Source organism: Sesamum indicum, linkage group LG5 (assembly GCF_026168435.1).
Source record: "Sesamum indicum cultivar Baizhima isolate 11 linkage group LG5, ASM2616843v1, whole genome shotgun sequence".
Taxonomy (NCBI): domain Eukaryota; kingdom Viridiplantae; phylum Streptophyta; class Magnoliopsida; order Lamiales; family Pedaliaceae; genus Sesamum; species Sesamum indicum.
In genome coordinates this window covers 17,219,237-17,236,874 of record NC_142661.1, presented here as the reverse complement: position 1 = coordinate 17,236,874, position 17,638 = coordinate 17,219,237, and the positions used below count along the sequence as shown (strand labels likewise).

Below are 17,638 nucleotides of genomic sequence, written 5' to 3'. Positions count from 1 at the left end.
GGATAAAATAAGATAATAAAATTTATAAGATGTTGTTATAAATAAATTTGTAGTTAATCTTGAAGGTATTTGTTACAAGATGGTCTAAATTCTTAAATTACATATATTAATTATCATTTGAATTTGATGAAAAGCTTATAATTATCAGTTCAAGTCATAATGAAAAGCTCTCCTCAGACATGACAAGAAAGATCCAGAAGCCTCCAGCATTTCTCTTGTTGAACTTTTCTGAGGATGCAGTCTTTCAGATTTGTGTCAAGATTGACGCACAAATCTTGGAAGCTGCTGCTGTCGCATTCTCTCTTTTCCTTCGCGAATCACAGCCTTTCCCCGCTCCTTAATCTTTCAAATTTCTAACAATTAATTGATTAAAACAATCTGATTTATTGTGATACTTGGTTGTTTCTCTGTTGTTGTCTTTTGTCCCACATTTCATCTGTGATCGAATTTGAAGAATGGAGGGAGGTGGTGCGGCGGCTGCTGTATCGGCGGAGAATGCGCCGAAATCAGCTTCATACACGTACTGGGTCCGGGAGGTGACCCGTGATGCCGCACCTTTACCCGTGCCCAAGAAGATTGACCCGACGGACCTCTGTAATCAACCAAACCAAACCCATCTCGGCTCCGCGTGGAATCGGGTATGATCTTACCCATTTTTGTTGCTGTTCTTCGGAATGCGTTGATTGGTTCGATTTGAAGTCCATATGATTTTTAATTGTGTGAAAAAGTTGTAACGAGAGGCTTCTAATGTGATCCTAATCGTATTTTGAGTGTTTGAATGCCAGTGATGAGGAGGAACAAGCACAAGTCCTTCCTATCTCAATATCTTTTCGAAGGAAAAATAAATGATATTCCAATTTACAGATTTCCCCAGTTTACCAAGTGATTTTTTCATTATTTCCTCTATTCCCTTCATTGTGAAATCTCCATTTGGTTGTTCAATTCTCATAGGAATTTAAAGGAATCACAACCTTGATGAATAGTAAAGGAGTTGAAACTAAATTTGTATTTGGGTTGCTAAAAATTTGTTATTAACATCTGTTGATGGAGGATTCAGCAGAGAGAGGTGAGAATGAAATGATAGATGCATTCATCAAGGAATTGAGATAGATACCTGAAAACTCTAGGATGGTTGAGTGGGCATGAAGAGAAGAATTGAAATAGATGGACCATTAGAATTTTTTAAGTGCTATACCAATAAGGACTTCAACAAATGGCCACAGGAGCTTTTCTTGGCTCTTGCTTCATGAATTTTGAAGAACTTGAAGCACTTTGTGATCGTTCATCTCTCTGTGCATGGACTCACCAAAAAGCAGACGCATAAAAAATACATTCATGCATGCACATGGTGTCTGTACTTAGAATGGAAATGATGTCTTGTTGCCATAAGCATATGTTCAGTTTAGGAGGCAGAAACTATCTGTTAGTCAGCTCTTAGCTGCTATTTTCTTCTATATGAATTTTGCCTTGCTGTTTGTGTAATGTTTGGGTTGTAGTTCTTGTTAGGATGTTATTATTTACATATCTTGTCTTCAAGAAATCACCAAACCGTTGCCAGCTAATGTCTTCTTCAGCTTTTACACCTGGTGTTTGCCTCATGCATGTTTTACGGCTCTTCCTACGAACACTTAATGTGCATTCCACTTATATATGACTGCATTTGTATTAATTTTGTCTGCACACATATAGGTGGTATTATGCAGAAAACAATTGTTCATGTTGACCGATACATTAGTTCTAGTTTATGTCTCAAGGGTCTGGGAATAGCCACAGTGTTTTACATCTGTACCTGCATGTCAAATTCATGAGCATTAATTTGACCGCAGGTTTATATGTTTGTTCTAGTCTCATACTCTCATTTTGTTTATCTTGTACTTTGAGTTCTTATTCAATTTAATTACTATTTGCAGGCTGGAACATGGGAGGAGAAAAATCTGAATAAATGGGCAAGTGATAGGATTAAGGTTTGGACAAAGCAAACTTTTTTTTTGGTTTAATTTCTGTGGATTGGTGATATTCAAATATCTGTATAAATAAAAATTGATTTCCTTTGGTCAATCCTAGAAGTCTTTTTTGAAGTCTTGCATGGACTATAGTAAATGACATTGTGCATCGGTTACGATGGACTATGATTTCTATCAAAGTTGTATAAACTAAAGCATGAGGTAATTGAAGAATTATCTAAATCCAGAGAAGGAAATCACCAAGGTTTCCAATTCTAAAAGTATTCTAGGATATATTCCAAAATCAAGTATAATCTTGTAAAGCTACTATCACATAAGCAGTTTGAATTGTATCGACTGTTATTTCTAGTAACTCTCTATTTTAAATTGTTTGTTGGTATTAATTTCATAATAACATATATAATCATGACTTTTTCGCCGTTTCATTGTAGGAGTTGCTTCCATCTATGAGGTCCCTGGAGTTCTCTAGTGGCAAGGCCGAAATAGCAGAAGTCACAAGATGCTCCGGGGATGTAAGTGATCATTAAATTATGGGATAATTATACTCTCTTTTTCTGAGATTTGTTGCAATTATACATAGACCCCATGTGGTTTGGGAAATTATATCTATCAATTTTTAAGTTTGCTTTTGTCTAACAAATATGTCCCTTCATTAGTTAAAATTTACCGAATTTGTTGATATTAACAAAAAAGTAAAAAAAAAATCTGTATTTACTCTCGATTGATTTATTGTTGATTTGTTGCAGGTCAAATAAATCTTTTTATGATCAAATTACTTTCATACGGTAATGCACGTGAGGAGTTACATCTTCACTATTACAAGGGTATTTTAGTCAGAAAATAATTATTTGACTTGCAATAAGTCAGTAATAAGTCAATCGAGCATAAATATCAATTTTCATTCACTTTCTTTGTTAATATCAATAAATTCAGTGAATTTTGACTAGCGGATGGACTTATTCGTTAAATGGAAGCAAATCTCAAGAGTACTAAATTTAATTTTCCAACCCACAAGGGGTTTAAGTGTAATTACACCAAACTTCAATGGAGGGATGTGTAATTAGCCCTTAAATTATTAGATGCAGAAAGATAATGTTTGTTCTTGTAAGCTCTGGGGATTTGTTTCCAAGTAAACCTATCGAATGTCAGTTATATTATGTTCATATACCAGCCATCTGCAAAGTTTTACTCCATAGAGGTTGACGCTTTAGTGTTTAAAGTGTTCTTGACCATTTTCTTCCTTACCATTCTTAGATTAACTATAACAAGAGAATAGGTGTGGTTGTTTTTGTAGAGTATGCCAAGAAACCATATAATAAGTTTGGAGACAAATAACTTGGTATGTTCTGTGTACATTTTTTAATTATATCAGCACTGCAAGCTGAGAAGTGAATGTAATCGCTATATGTGATTATTTTTTCTTTCCACCCTTATATATTCTATAAATTTAAGATTTTTGGGGGTCGAAAAACCTAATTCAATCATTTTGAGATGCGTCTTGGCTGTAATTGACCAAGATGCTCATTGTTGAGAAATTGGATAATGATAAAACACATACCTAATTATTCGGTTTAAATTTTCTTAACCGAAAATGGAGAAAGAAGAGAGGAGGAGATATGATTTAATTGGTGAAAGCATTGTAGAGTACATTAACATATTTGGTAGAGTAAACTGTTGGGCAATTTAATATTAGGTTTCATTACTATCCAAGGATGATCTCTTGTTGATCAGGCAATAATATTTCAGTTTATCTTGCAGGCATTTTTGGTTACAGTTAGAAACAAGAAACGCGTGGGCTATACCTATGAGTTAACATTAAGAGTGAAAGGTAACACTTCAAAAATTTCCTGGATTTTTGAAATTGTTTGACCTGTTTCTTCCTGGTTCTATAATATTATCTTCTTCATAACACTCTATAATGGCAAAAGTATGTAAACTTAGGGGAATGGTGTATTGGAGGGGAGAAGAAGAATGTGAAAGGCCACATAGATGTACCAGAATTCTCTTTTGGTGAGCTGGATGACTTGCAGGTACCATTATATACTGGAAAGAAGAGGGAACTTAAGGGTTCCTGCCAGAGAGGCATTCCATGCTTTCTACAAAATAGTTTGTGGCATATCATTTTCCTCTTTGATGCCAGGTCTCCAGGAATTCAATTGTTGTAAGACTTGGTTTTATTTTGCAGATTCAAGTAAAACTTATTGAAGACAAGGATATTCCGCAAGAAGAGCGGCAGCAAATTTGCCAGGATTTAAGATTATTTTTGCAGCCTCTTCGAGAGAAATTGCTTCAGTTTGAGGAGGAACTCAAAGCTCGGTAGGTTGATGAATCCCATTACGTACGGTGATAAGACCGCCGGCTCGCACGACAAATTAATTCACTTTGCTAAATGTTGTAGCTTTTACAAGCACTCTAGAAGCAGGAGTGTGTGTTGTTGTTCACGTCATAGGATCTTCTCAGATTCTTGTAATGGACAATGGAGCTTGTGATCACTTTTGTATCCACTAATTGGTTCGTGCAGAAATACCGTCTAATTTAGGGAGAAGTGTATTTCCTGTGGTGTTCATCCCGTTTTTTACATGTTCTTGCATAGCCTAAAATCCTCTTCCCTTTAACATAACGAGAGTTTCAATCCTGCTTTATGGTTTTAGCAAATATTAGAATCTGATTCTCAGAATGTGTGAGCGTGTTATCAAGACTTGTTTCCTCTCAATTATGCAACTTTGTCAAACAGAATCATTTCATTAATCATCTGGGGCAATGAAATGATGTATCCTACAATTAAATTCCCATCATTCTTATATCAGGTGAAGTGCAGTGAGGTTTCCATACCAAAGAAAAAAAGAGCTGCAGTGAAGTTCAGGAGACCACAGAAGCACCTGGACTATCCCTGTATGATATAATTAGGAAAAAAGATGCAGTGGTTCGAACTTGATTTTGCCATGCAAGCTATATCTGTTGTGTACAAGAACAAAGTTGCAGTAAAACACTATAAAAGATATCATGTATGAAAAGGTTTAATCAATGCAACGAGTTGAATTCTAGACCATTAAACTGCTGTGGCACCTCAAAAATAGCAGCACTGAGACACCGATTTTCCCTGATGGAAGACTAAAAAATCCACAATCACTATATTTAATTCCTTGATGTGGCTTTGATATGATACAAGTGGCATAGTGATTTTCATACAAATTAGTGAATACTTTACCACTTGACGGCTGTAAACACGACAGGATCCGCCAGTGTTTCCCTAGGAATGTTTTAAATCTATTGACTGCCAACTGTTGAAAAATAGCTGATGAAGTTGATCATCTAGATTCAAGTCTCTCAGTTATCAACTTTACGAAGCACTGACCAGATTTTCCTAGACCATGGCCTTTCCTTGAGTGAATCTCTTTCCTTCCCCAACGTCTCATTAATTCTTAACCGATTCTTTTCCCTTCCCTTTTTTCTTATAGGAGCTACTCAAAGCTGCTTTATTTTTCGCCCACTCTTTCATTGAAGCAGCACTCCTCATGAAGGGGCAAGTTTCACTTATAATACTGTCTCCCAGAGCTCTATTATTTGGAATCAGGTAAGTCTCATTCTCTGGAGCAGAGACCTCATCATTCTCTTTGACTATTTGCTTCGAATCAGAATTAGGTGGTTCTCCATCTGGACCAGCATGCTTCTGCTCCTTGGCTAAAGTATCCACATTTCTTGGAGTAACATGAATATCTTCACTAGCTCTTTGTTGAGGTTTACCAATGTCATCAATGGGAGAGTTTTGATCCTTGCCGACAGATGTTAGCTGCTTCACATTTCTCCAACTTGAAGAATCAATGCCATTGAATTGCTGCAACTCCTGTTTTCCAGAAGTTACACCAGGCATAATTTGTGCGAGGTTGAATTCCCTGTTGTTTGTATCCCCAACCAGTTGTAACCATGATGACTTGTGCCGCCATGAAGCCCCTCTGCCTGATTTATCTTCAATTTCACATGGGTTAGTAGATTGAACATCAGAAAGTTTTTCCAATTCATTATCTTCACTTGATTGGTCTTCCTGGCCATCCTTCTCATCGAAGTGGGGTGAGGGTGAGGCAGTAAGAAGATCAGATCTAGGTTTGGCTTCAACTTCTGGACTGGGCCCTGGAAAAATATCGGATATATGGAAAGCAGTACTCTCCTTTTCACTGACCAGATCTTTCCATGCTGTCTTACCCGAGCTTGCCACATCACAACCTGATGGTATGGAACCTGACTCTGTGTCTGTTGGTTGAATGTTTAAAGCAAACTGATCATCTGTGCTGTCATGTGGAGCTCTTTTAGTTGCCTTTCTTTTAGAAGGTACAGAATCGGTTGAGCAACTTCCATGGACCGATTGCTTCCTCTTCTTGTCAGAAAGAAGCTTGCCTTTCTCACTTCCATGCTTTTTATGAATAGAACTGCTTAAAGACTCTGATTCTCTTGCCAAAGAATCCTGGAAATTCACAGCAGAAGAAACTCAATCATCACAGCAGATGCAGAATTGCAGAAGGAAAAACAAACATAGGACGGTAGTCATGCTTCGAATTGTACCTGATTTGCAGCAATTGTCTTCTGTCCCCAATCCCCAGATAATGCAAATCTCTTACGTGGCTGGCCCACTATGTTAATTACAAGGTTATCTTCATCACTCACTTGATCTTTATCATTGTCATCAACTTGGAATTCATCAGCATAAGCGACATTACGGTTTACTTCCCCAATAAATTCATCCTCATTGGGAACTGTCTTTGAGCAGTTCTCCTTCTCCAAGAGCTTGTCTAGTATTGATTTCATCATATTAAGCTCATCCTCATTCACCCCATAAGTCTCTGTTTCATTCGCCCTATAAGTCTCTGTCTCATGGGCATCGGTACAATTTCTCTGGGCTGACTCAGGAGTTCCAGAATGCTCCTCACAATCACAGAAGTGGATGGGAAGAGGAGGAACTTCAACACGTTGGAAACTGTACTTGTGCTTGCCTGACCCTCTAAGCGGAATAGGTTTAATCTTCAAAGAGAGTAGCACAAATAGTAAACGTTGTATCAGCATATGAACAGTTAATGAGTAATGGTATGATAATGCTATAACTCAGTACCAGGCCTAGACTACCAAAAAATCATGACCCCATAGGAAAAATAATGCAGGGAAGTCACAAAGAAAAACAAGAAAAGCCATATACTTTATGTTTAACCAAACTACCTTCCGTAATTTGGGAAAGAATATATTGAGTTGCATTTTTGCAATATCTTGGTCTTTCAGGGGTTTCTGCAATGTATGCACACTTTCATCAACTTCAACATTGCTGGACAATTTGGTCTCAAGCTCTGCATCTTCTGCCCATTCACGTCTTAAGCGAAGCAGATAATGTTCTTTGGCCTTTTCGAGTTTAAGTCTTCCCCCTTTCCACATGCAACCATTATACTGCAGCATTTACATGTTCCAATGACGAGGCATGAGCACCATTACCATGACACAAATTCAAGAAAGTGAAGTAATTGATTATGCTATAGCAGACTTAATAACAAGACGTCTGAGGCTAAAGTATCCACTCAATTCAAAAGAAGTCGTTCCTCATATTGTTCAGTCTCTACAACATTTCTCACAGATAGAAATCATTCAAACATTGAGCCACGAAAACACAGAGCAAGAAATTAAGCTAAATAATTATCAACGTATTTTGCTCAACTATAAATTTGTACACGCAACATCGTATACACGCAGGAGACACCCACATTATGACGTATCAATACATCATAGTACACACATATACATGGAGAGAAAGAGACACATATACACACAGCAAACATACCGTACTGAAAAGCTTGGCGAGGCCTTTATCTGAAGCGGGTACGAAAACCAAGTACGCAAAGCTCCGACCTTTGCTACGAATAATTTCTACGGATTCCACGGCGCCCAACAGCGGCGAGGTGAAAGTCTTCCTCAGATCATCTTCCTGCACACTCGATCCCAGTCCCCCTACATATATCCTCAATCTCTCTCCCATTCCGTCAAAAATCAAACGGTCTTCTATTCTCTTTCCTTCTCCTCTTCTTTAATCCTGTAAAACCCTAATTCCCATATTTCAATCCCAGACCCAAAATAAATAATTATCTTTTAAAACAGAAAAAAAAAATTAGAGTTTGCTGAGCACGTGCATCTCACGTGTTCAGGCCTTCATGCTTCAGTCATATCTACCTTATAATCTCTTGATTGAGAGGTGATAATTTAACCAATTATTAAATATATTTAATCTTCCATTGTGGATTCTTCACTTTGTATACACATAAAGTGTATACATTCAATTTGGTACTCATACTAGGTTGTAATTTATAAACACAATTATGCCCACAAGTTAGATGAAGTCAGAATCAAGTACCTCAAGGTTAAATGTCTCTACTCATATTATTATTTTTTAAAATTTCATATATTTACAAAAGGAGTTTATTTTATTGGTTCGTTTGATGAAATTCTACTATTATTACAAGGTTCCCGATAAAAAGTTAAATAGTTTGAATTTTACGCGTATAAATAGCTTGAATTTCTTTTTATTTTTTTTTCTTATATATATTTTTTTAAAGTTTTGGCTACCAACTTCAGGGATAGGAACACTGTGGGTAAAGTTATTGCAATATTTGCATAAAAATAGTTTTCATAGAGTAATTATCACTGTCTATGAACCATAATCATATATATTTTTAATTACATTTTAATGTCCATTTTATGCAGAAGACATGAAAAAAAAAAACCATAAAGTAAAAAATACATGTTTAAGAAAAGAATATGATATTTGTGCATTATATCATTTATTCAATACATATAAGTAAAGAATACAGCATAACTATTACTAAACATTTTAATTTTATATTTAGTTAGTTATTTATTCCATACATAATTTTTTAATATTATTAAACTTTTTAGTTAGTGTATTTTTTATTTTTATTAATTAATATCATAAAGTTTTTGTTTGCAATTTGCCCCTGCCATTGAGCAGTTTATCAATTTATCGAGTGCAGACGTAATTTTTTTATTTCGTCCACCCCATCTTTTTCTAATAACTTTATGAATTAAGATTTCTTGAAGACTACGTTGTGATAAAAGCTAAAATTTGTAACTTTCGATCATACTATTATTATTTTTTTATCTAATTATATATTATGCCTGATAAATAATATCCTAATTAATCCATTAATCCTAATAATAAGTTAGTTTCGGAGTTGAGCTACAACCTACATTCGTATAATCAATTATAAAATAGTAAACTCAAGAAACACTCTTTTTAAAATTAATTATTTCATAATCAATTATGCGATGATCGAGCCAATTGGGCAAATGCATTAGTGATATAAATCAATACCATAATTTTAATTGAATTTGTTATCAGCCCAAAGGCCCAACAGTGCGAGCCAGTTTTCTCACAACTCTGTACTACCCAGTTTCAATATTCCCTCCCAAACTACACTCGATTTGACTGAATCTTCCAGTTTAAACCCTAGAATCATGCCTCCAAGGAAGGAGCTCTGTAGGAATTTTCAGCGTGGCAGGTGTGTGTTTGTGTTTTCTAATTAATCATCGTCTGCACCTCTTTATGTTCCTAATTGTTTCTGGGTTTTGGATTCTGTTAGTTTAGATTGCCATCTTAATCTGTGATTGAAGATATCAATATACTGTTGGTGGAAAATTGAACTTTATGTTTCAAGAAGGATTAAGAGCTGTTTCGATGTTACTTTGTCAGTACATTTGTTGCCGGATTCTTTGTTATAACTTAATTGTAGTACTATAAAGCTTTGTATTTTTCTTGTTTGCTAATGATGGTGATTGAATCGTACTTTGCTTACCTGGGCAACTTATTGTCTATCTCCTTTTGTTGGGAGCTTGATCGGTAGGAAATTGATGATATCTACACTAAGTCAGTGGTCACATAAAGTTTAAACTTTTTTGCCCGTACAGTTGAAATAACTGGATGGGAGGGGGTTTTGGACCAATAAAGACTCATAAACTTTCATGAATGTGCTTTGATGTTGAAGGATTCTGAATCTTTCAAATAAAAGATAGTATCACTTTATACTGCAAAAGAGCAATATCTCGAGGTCAAAAGGAAAAGGCCTTCAGCAACCGCAGCACCATCTTTATTCAACTAAAAAGTTCAAAAGAAGGGAAATTCCTAGAAGACTTCATGCCTTATACCAAACTAGCCAACTATCTATCTCCAATATAGATTGTCACTAAACAAAGATCATAGAAGAGTGAGATATTGGTAGCTATCAGTTTCCTTTTGAATTTGTGTAGCATGAAACTATAGTTCTTCATTGCACTCTGTTACAAATTTTCATCTTTATGGTTTCTATGTTTCCTTTATCAGCTACTTAGATATTTTATATAGTATGTTGCATGCTATTGGGGACAAATATATGACTGGTTTCATAGGTCTATCGATGCATTCATGTGGCATAATCTAATTTTTGGGTGTTTCTTCCAGTTGTCAGTATGGTGATCGCTGTAAGTTCCTTCATGCCTCACCCTCGCCCCAACAATCAAAAACCAATCCTTTTGGATTTGGCATGCAAACTAGTGCAACATTTCAGCGCACAAATCAGCAACAACAGATGCCCAACCCCTTTGGTTTTGGTGTTCAGAACAATAATCAGCTAAGAGGGGCCAATAATTTTGGATCTCAACCAAATCAATTCAAGGTTCTCCCCTGCTTGATTATCGCTTCTTATTGCTCTTGTACTTGGAAATGACATGTGAGTTCGTGGCAGGTTAATCATCTTTTAAATTGCCAAGAGATTTGGTTTCTAATACATTGGTGTATGCCATGTACTCATAGTTGTTGGTTTTTGTTGATTTCTTTGGCTCCAGCCATTCGAGAATAAGTGGACTCGTTTCTCTCCCATAAACAGCAGTAGTGCCTCTGCTTCACGGCAATCTGAAAATCAGCCACAAGCTCCTAATCATAAGTGAGTGAATCTATTTGGTCTTCAGTTTTTAAAGGTTATTCATTTCTCTATATACTTAGCTTATATGGGATTGATGGATGTGGTTTTGATGCATGCAAAGGTGCACGGATTCTGAGTCCTGCAGACGCGTGATAATGGAAGATCTTGAAAATGAGAAGCCCCTGTGGAAGCTTACTTGTTATGGTCACAATAGAAAGTATGTTCCAACTTGCTTCATGCCTTCATCCTACATGACATGCATTAATGTATATTTATAGATACTTATGTTCTGGCAACTTATTTTGGATGACTTATATTTCATAAAACAGGAAAGAAACCTAATTACTTTGAATATTATTAGCAGTTTATCGTACATCTCAACTTGCAATGTTTTTGCTGTGATTTTAAGTTACAACTCTGTTTTATATTTTTTATGACTAGAATGGATTTTCATTTGCAGTGGTCCCTGTGACATTGTCGGTGACATCAGCTGCGAAGAGTTGCGTGCGTTAGCATATGATGATGCAAAACAAGGAAAAAGCTTGCAGTTCATTGTAAGACAGTTGCATTTGCTTACTTGTGATTTCATCTCTCAAGAAGCTTTCATCTTGAAGATATTGGTAGTATACATTAATAGAACTATGTAGTAATATAAGCAACTATAAGTATCCTTTTGAGAGAGTTTGGACTTCAAATTCAGTTTCAGTGGTTTCATTTTTTGGGTTTATGTTTAACATTTTCTGATCTTAACGATTTTGGCTAGCATGCCCAACTTCTTTTAGCAATTTCCTATATTGAGGTCTTATCATACTTGCGTTGACTTTCTTTTCTTCTTTTCATGTTCTAGAATCAGTTAATTTATGTTCCTTGGTAAAATTGGTTCTTGCTTTCAGATTGAGAGAGAAAGGAGCTTGCTAAATTCCAAGTTAGTCGAATTTCAGAACCTTGTACAGAAACCTCACACAGTTTCCCCTTTTGGTACTCCTAGCACTCAGAATCCATTTGGTACTCCGAGCACTCAGAATCCATTTGGTGGAGGCAGTTTAAATGCTCCTAATATCAACAATGTTGTGCCTCCTCCAGCATCAAATTTTGGTCAATTGACTGCATCCCTAAATACAGGGTCTGAAAGGAGGGAACTACTTTTTTTTTATTGTTTCCATTATCCATTTGTTTGCATTTGTTTGGCTTACTTTGAATTGCTCTCTTTTCATGCTGCCTCTAGGTCTGCTGCTGTGCCTAATTATACCTTTGGGCAATCAAGTATCTTCCAGAACAATAGTCAGCCGTCTAACATGTTTCAGATGAACAATTCACCTTTTAACAGTTCAGGTACTGTTTGGCACCATTTTGTGCTGTCGTAGTAACTTAATCTTCATGCACTGATCTGCTGCGTGCTATGTAGTAGGCACCTCCGGTAGTCAAGTTCCTCAACAATCGGTTCAAAGGCCCTTCTTTGGTTCAGCAAGCTCCACCAGCAGTGCAATAAATGCTCACAGCAATCCTTTTTCAACTTTTGCGAACATACCGACAGGAAGTGCGTTTGGTAAACAGTTGGACTTTGTCTCTAATGGACCCAATTCGGCTTCAAGTGCTATTGGACAGTCCAGCATCCAGCTTAAGTAAGTTCTCCCACTGATCTTTTGAACATGCTTCTCTTGTATAGTTGGAAACTAATTATAATGAATAGACCGACCGCATTAAAGTGCTACAATCTGAACTTGTGCGCCAATGCTGCATTTGGATGCAATGCAAATAGAGAACTTTTCATCTTAAGCATCTTTTATTATTATGAGGGGCACCATTTTGTCCAATAATATGGTCACATTGGATTTCCACAGACCTGTGTACTGAAAATAGTTAGTTATCGAAATACTAGTTTCTTGCTTTTTATGTGTTATAACTGCTTTTATTTCTCGTGCAGTGATAACTTGCCAGCAAATCCTAATGTGGATGATAGCATTTGGACAAAAGCTGAATGGAAATGGAATGTTGGAGAGGTGAACAGTTACATTATGCTTTTATACATGGATCGAACCTGATCTTAGGTTTCCTTGCTCGGGAAATAGGGATAGATTATTAAATTGATTGGGTGCAGACGCAAGAATTGTGAACCTCATCCTAATACTAAAGCATTGTAGAACCTCCATGCAAAATTTTTGGATTGATTTGGCATCTGATGATATCAAGCATCAAATTCAGGACTTTATACTGCTGATGATCTGTAAACAATCATATTGAGTTTAATATACATCCTAATTTAATTTTTCAGATCCCTGAAGTACCACCTCCAGATATTTATATTCACTAGAGTTGGTGATTGGACCAATACCAAACTTCATGAATCATCCAACGGATGCAAACTCCAAATGTTCTTGAAGACTGGATGGGTGGAAGGTTGCTGGATTGAAAAATTATGCCACCCAGATGATTCCGATACAGGTACTAGTATGTCATCTTTCACACATGTATGTGTGCCAGAATTTGTCGAGTGGGGGGTGGGGATGTATTCTAAATTCTCCAAAATCATACATAAGCTGCAGATTTATGCATGGTATGATTGGAAACTGAGGAATTTGTGGTCTAAGTTTGGTAGCTGCTAATTGGTGATCTTTGTACGTAATATCAAATCAAGAACGACACAGGTTATGCATGTTCATCAAATTTACAGAAAGGCGCACATTAGCATTTGAGTTTTTTCGTTTAAAATTGAGGCTTGGAAATAATTGTATCAGTATATATTCATGTGTTGACGTTTATAAAAATGTGCTAATTGTTATTTTGTTCAAACAATAATTGTGTGTTGTAGCTCAAGTCTGGTATTAAGATTTTCTAGTGTTGAAAAATTACATTGAAATTTGTCCCATTCGTGCTAAATGTTATCTTTATTTTTCAATTATAGGCATGGTTTTATTGTCATTTATTGCATAGTAGTCAGTGGTGCACGGCGCACAATGGCGCCAAGGGCTCTTGGAGCCATGGTGCATGGTGCATGGCGCACGGCGCGTGCCTTTTCGAAGATTGTCGCAAATATAAGAAATAATCTATATATTTATATAATTAGTATTATTTTGACTAGATTAATGTATAAGGAGTTAAATAAAACATATAAAACAACAAATTCAACATAACAAAATTTCATATAATTAGAACGACCAATGTTGAACCATTGAAGGATAGAAAAGTCCTAAAGATTCAAATGAGTCCTAAATAGTTTATCAAAAAAGAAGGAAAATAAGCGGAAGAAGAAGAGGTAGCCGCAGAGGAAGAACCGAAGAAAGAAGAGGCAGGAATGAACAGGTTACTCATGCATGCAGAGCAGATTATTTATTTATGCTGGAATTCCCTTAATTATCAGGGTTTTTTTTTATTTGATGGGCCCTGGCTGCCCAGGCCCTTTTTCACAAAGGCGCGCCTCGTGCGCGCCTGGGCAACACCTGAATGGCGCCCAGGCGCGCGCCATGGCCTCGCCAACCGCGTATGGTGCGAGAGGTGGCGAGCCATTGACTACACACACAGATTTATTGCTTAGCAAGTAGGTTGGAAACAAAGTAGTGGTAGAACATAAAAGAGAGAGGCCTAGAAAGAATTGAACAATTATGATGATTAATTATTTAATTTTGACCATAATACTTATAAATCATCATTAATCACATTTTATGAGTTTTATGAGACTATGTTATCAAATATTTTGAAATTTTTTATTTTTAAGCTAAAATTTCAACTTAACTTATAATTATTTGAATGCATTGTTTAAAAGTAGTTCAGAGTATCTCTCTCTCTCTATATATATATATATATGTGTATGTCTGTTTTTCCTTTTCTTAATTGTTTGTCTCTATTTTGTTTAGGGGAAGGTGTAAAGTAATAAAGCAGCACTGGGGGTTTGAAGCCAAAAATTATGAAAAAAGATCTAAATACAAAACCAAATGATGGTTTTGGTCGGCTGGAACAACACTCTGTCGAGGAGAGCGGTGATTTAATTATAATCTAAAATTTGTGAATTATGCCGCCTATATTTAAATTTTTGGGACATCCATAAATATTATTCCCAGTCAATGATTGAAATTTGCTGCATATAATTGGAAGCAAACAAAATTAAGGGAATTCAGCTTGAAATATATATAATTGTTTTGTAACTTTGATCTTTTTGGGCAGTTGTGTATTTATACTTTTATAGTGATGGCTGATTTTGTACGACCCAGTGTGGTTTATTGATCTATAAGAATGATGAGATGGTCATTAAGATTGATGTTGTGAGCAGGTTGGGTTTTGAGTGAAAAACATACAGATTCTTGAAATGTTTGGGTAATTTACTGAGCTAAGGTATGGTATTGCTACCCACATCATATATAATTGTAAATAGAGACTTCAACACTATTATTATAATTAGAAACAAATTCTAATCCACGCTAACAAATTTGTACCTAAAAAACGCGGTTTGAATTTAAACGAGAGAGTGATGGCGCTTAAAGTAAAGAATAAGAAGGGAGATGAATTGATGAAAAAGTTCTGGAAACAACCTGCTGACAGACAGACAGACAGACGTGTAATTGTGGTCTCTCTCTCTAGATTTGTACATTTATGTGTGAAATAATTGTTTCGATTGAGATGAGGCCCCCATTCTCCATTTTTCATACCAATCAATGTAGCTACATTACACACATACACACACAGAGATGGATATGTCTTTTCTCATGATTGGGGTGAGAAACCGACTCAGACTCAGACTCAGACTGGGACGCAGTTGTCTCATTTTTAAACTGCTGCTACCTTGAGAAGTTGACAACTCTCTTATGATTGAGAATGAAGTATATTATGACTGTTTGCTTGTTTTCAAAGACAAAATTGATCTTCTTAAATCTAGGCGATGATGACTCGTGCCTTTTCCATTCCTTCACAACCAGATTTCTATAATCCATTTATGTTTTCCGCTCCTGGTTGTCAATTTGTTTGTTGCTTGATATGTTCTTGTTCCATTCAGAAAAAAGTAAATATTTCAATTGTAACTCTAAAGTCGTCAATCACGATGATGATTATGAATGTGTAATTTACATTTTACCCTCTGAGGTTGGATTTAAATATACAAACACTTTTTAAAATTATGAGGTTACATTTTTTGATTGTAGTTGTTATTATAAGTGCACCCTGCCAATTTAGTGACAAACGACATGAGGTGTTTTTGTGTTTGAACTTAACCCTAATGGTGTCAATGTAATTTATCCTATCTTACGTCGGAGGACGAGAAATTTGCACCATACATAAGCTAAAGTTCTCTTCTCTCTCTCTCTCTCTCTCTCTCTCTCTACGGCGAGTATATTACCTTCCTAAATCGAGCAAAGACGAGGGATATTAGGAGGTGTGATATCAATATGTGACACGAAAGTGTGATAAAAGATCCACAACAGTATTTTCTTGTAAAAATCATAGCCAAAATAGACAGTTCTTTTTCATATTTTCAAGAATAAAGTCTCACATGGCACACCAATCAAAATGGACCATTATCCTATTTATAACATAGTACGCATCTAAAAACAGATCGTAAAATTTCAATTAAAACATACAATATCTCATATAAGTACATCAAATCCAGACGAACAAATACAACCACATAAATTATGTTTAATCTAAAAAAAAGTGATAGACCTCAAACGTTGAATATGATGTAGTAAATTGAAATGTATTGTGGGCGACTGGAGAACCATTCAAACACAAACAACGCGCAACCAACAAACTCAAAATCCACATTAGCTGTCTGTCTCCGCCCAAACTAATAAAACCTCTACTCATTACTTAAACCATTATCAATCAATTAATTTAATTAATTCAAATTCGAGTTTCTCTCTCTCTCTCTCTCTCTCTCTCTCTCTCTCTCTCTCCAAGTTTGAAAATTATTCTCTTTCTCTCTCCTGCAACGTGCTGCCCTTGTCCTAACGTATTCTGATAAAACACACATATTATTTTTTAAAGTACAATTTTTTCGAAATCTTTCTATAAAAGAGTGATTAGTTTTATTAATTTTGTAACAGCACTGTCACTGTCCTACAACGCTGCCTCTCATTTATTTATTTATTTTCTCTATTTGAATATTAAAATGTCAATAACCCAACTGGCACAGTGTAAGAGAATTTCTCTCTTTCTTAATAAAATGCGGTTAATTTCGTCATGTAAATTCAAATATGGATCAAACATACCATCAGGACAAAATTATAATTAAAATAGACATATATTCATATTCACCATTACCATAACAACTTTTCTTTATTTTCTTGATAATTATACATCGTTCTTCCCCAAGGTAATTTGATCAATTATATCTAGTGTTTTCTGATTTTTATTTTTGTCTAACAAATAATTTATTCGTCGGTTCAAAATTCATCGAATTTATAGATATTAGCAAAGAAAATTGAATGAAGATTTATTTTTTTTTCTCCGATTAACTTACTACAGGTCAAACAAATTTTTTTCTGATCAAAATATCCTTATAAGCATGAAGATATTCCTCTTCATATGCATTAAGGTGTGGACATATATATGGATAATTAGATCAGAAAAAAATTTATTTAATCCGCAACAAGTTAGTAATAAGTTAATTGAAGATAAAAATTAAATCTTCATTATTATTGTTTTTGCTAGTATCAATAAATTCGATAATTTTGATTAATTAAGTGATTTATTTATTATATCGAAACCAAATATAAAAAAAAAATATTTTTAAAACTAAGAAAAAAC

At 35.4% G+C, this 17,638-nt stretch overlaps 3 protein-coding genes across 8 annotated transcripts; 2 read left to right on the top strand and 1 right to left on the bottom strand.

Moving 5' to 3' along the window:
* Window positions 1–149: 149 nt before the first annotated feature.
* Window positions 150–4,528, top strand: LOC105161978 (uncharacterized). Of its 2 annotated transcripts, XM_011079866.3 has the most exons (6): window positions 153–638; window positions 1,911–1,964; window positions 2,396–2,476; window positions 3,723–3,792; window positions 3,906–3,994; window positions 4,150–4,528. In XM_011079866.3, the coding sequence occupies exons 1-6, from the start codon at window positions 456–458 to the stop codon at window positions 4,282–4,284; spliced, it is 612 nt and encodes a 203-aa protein (XP_011078168.1). In that variant the 5' UTR covers window positions 153–455; the 3' UTR covers window positions 4,285–4,528. The 2 variants fall into 2 exon arrangements, with proteins under 2 accessions (XP_088736784.1, XP_011078168.1); XM_088880658.1 differs by lacking the exon at window positions 2,396–2,476 and having other exon boundaries at window positions 150–638.
* A 530-nt stretch (window positions 4,529–5,058) lies between these two features.
* Window positions 5,059–8,060, bottom strand: ROS3 (RNA-binding (RRM/RBD/RNP motifs) family protein). Its single transcript, XM_011079864.3, has 4 exons — window positions 7,780–8,060; window positions 7,170–7,391; window positions 6,522–6,977; window positions 5,059–6,423 (listed from the first exon to the last, which is right to left on the bottom strand). Exons 1-4 carry the CDS (start codon window positions 7,972–7,974, stop codon window positions 5,380–5,382), a joined length of 1,917 nt encoding a protein of 638 aa, XP_011078166.1. The 5' UTR covers window positions 7,975–8,060; the 3' UTR covers window positions 5,059–5,379.
* A 1,288-nt stretch (window positions 8,061–9,348) lies between these two features.
* On the top strand, window positions 9,349–15,045 carry LOC105161976 (Zinc finger C-x8-C-x5-C-x3-H type family protein). 5 transcript variants are annotated; one of them, XM_011079863.3, is made up of 11 exons: window positions 9,351–9,511; window positions 10,447–10,660; window positions 10,830–10,927; window positions 11,028–11,123; window positions 11,367–11,460; window positions 11,800–12,029; window positions 12,132–12,238; window positions 12,315–12,528; window positions 12,831–12,906; window positions 13,179–13,348; window positions 14,758–15,045. In XM_011079863.3, the coding sequence occupies exons 1-10, from the start codon at window positions 9,468–9,470 to the stop codon at window positions 13,215–13,217; spliced, it is 1,212 nt and encodes a 403-aa protein (XP_011078165.1). In that variant the 5' UTR covers window positions 9,351–9,467; the 3' UTR covers window positions 13,218–13,348; window positions 14,758–15,045. The 5 variants fall into 5 exon arrangements, with proteins under 5 accessions (XP_088736328.1, XP_088736329.1, XP_088736327.1 ...); XM_011079862.3 differs by having other exon boundaries at window positions 12,312–12,528; XM_088880203.1 differs by having other exon boundaries at window positions 9,350–9,511; window positions 11,800–12,238.
* Window positions 15,046–17,638: the final 2,593 nt, after the last annotated feature.

What these genes read in the sequence shown, in the direction of transcription:
- LOC105161978 (XM_011079866.3), top strand. Translation starts at nt 456, where the DNA reads ATGGAGGGAGGTGGTGCGGCGGCTGCTGTATCGGCGGAGAATGCGCCG. An exon ending in GGGCAAGTGATAGGATTAAG is followed by an intron (nt 1,965 to 2,395) that starts GTTTGGACAAAG and finishes GTTTCATTGTAG; the next exon opens with GAGTTGCTTCCATCTATGAG. An exon ending in TCACAAGATGCTCCGGGGAT is followed by an intron (nt 2,477 to 3,722) that starts GTAAGTGATCAT and finishes TTTATCTTGCAG; the next exon opens with GCATTTTTGGTTACAGTTAG.
- ROS3 (XM_011079864.3), bottom strand. Translation starts at nt 7,974, where the DNA reads ATGGGAGAGAGATTGAGGATATATGTAGGGGGACTGGGATCGAGTGTG. An exon ending in TCGCCAAGCTTTTCAGTACG is followed by an intron (nt 7,392 to 7,779) that starts GTATGTTTGCTG and finishes TAAATGCTGCAG; the next exon opens with TATAATGGTTGCATGTGGAA. An exon ending in TCTTTCCCAAATTACGGAAG is followed by an intron (nt 6,978 to 7,169) that starts GTAGTTTGGTTA and finishes CTCTCTTTGAAG; the next exon opens with ATTAAACCTATTCCGCTTAG.
- LOC105161976 (XM_088880201.1), top strand. Translation starts at nt 9,468, where the DNA reads ATGCCTCCAAGGAAGGAGCTCTGTAGGAATTTTCAGCGTGGCAG. An exon ending in CAGTCCAGCATCCAGCTTAA is followed by an intron (nt 12,529 to 12,830) that starts GTAAGTTCTCCC and finishes TTTCTCGTGCAG; the next exon opens with TGATAACTTGCCAGCAAATC. An exon ending in GGAAATGGAATGTTGGAGAG is followed by an intron (nt 12,907 to 13,178) that starts GTGAACAGTTAC and finishes TTAATTTTTCAG; the next exon opens with ATCCCTGAAGTACCACCTCC.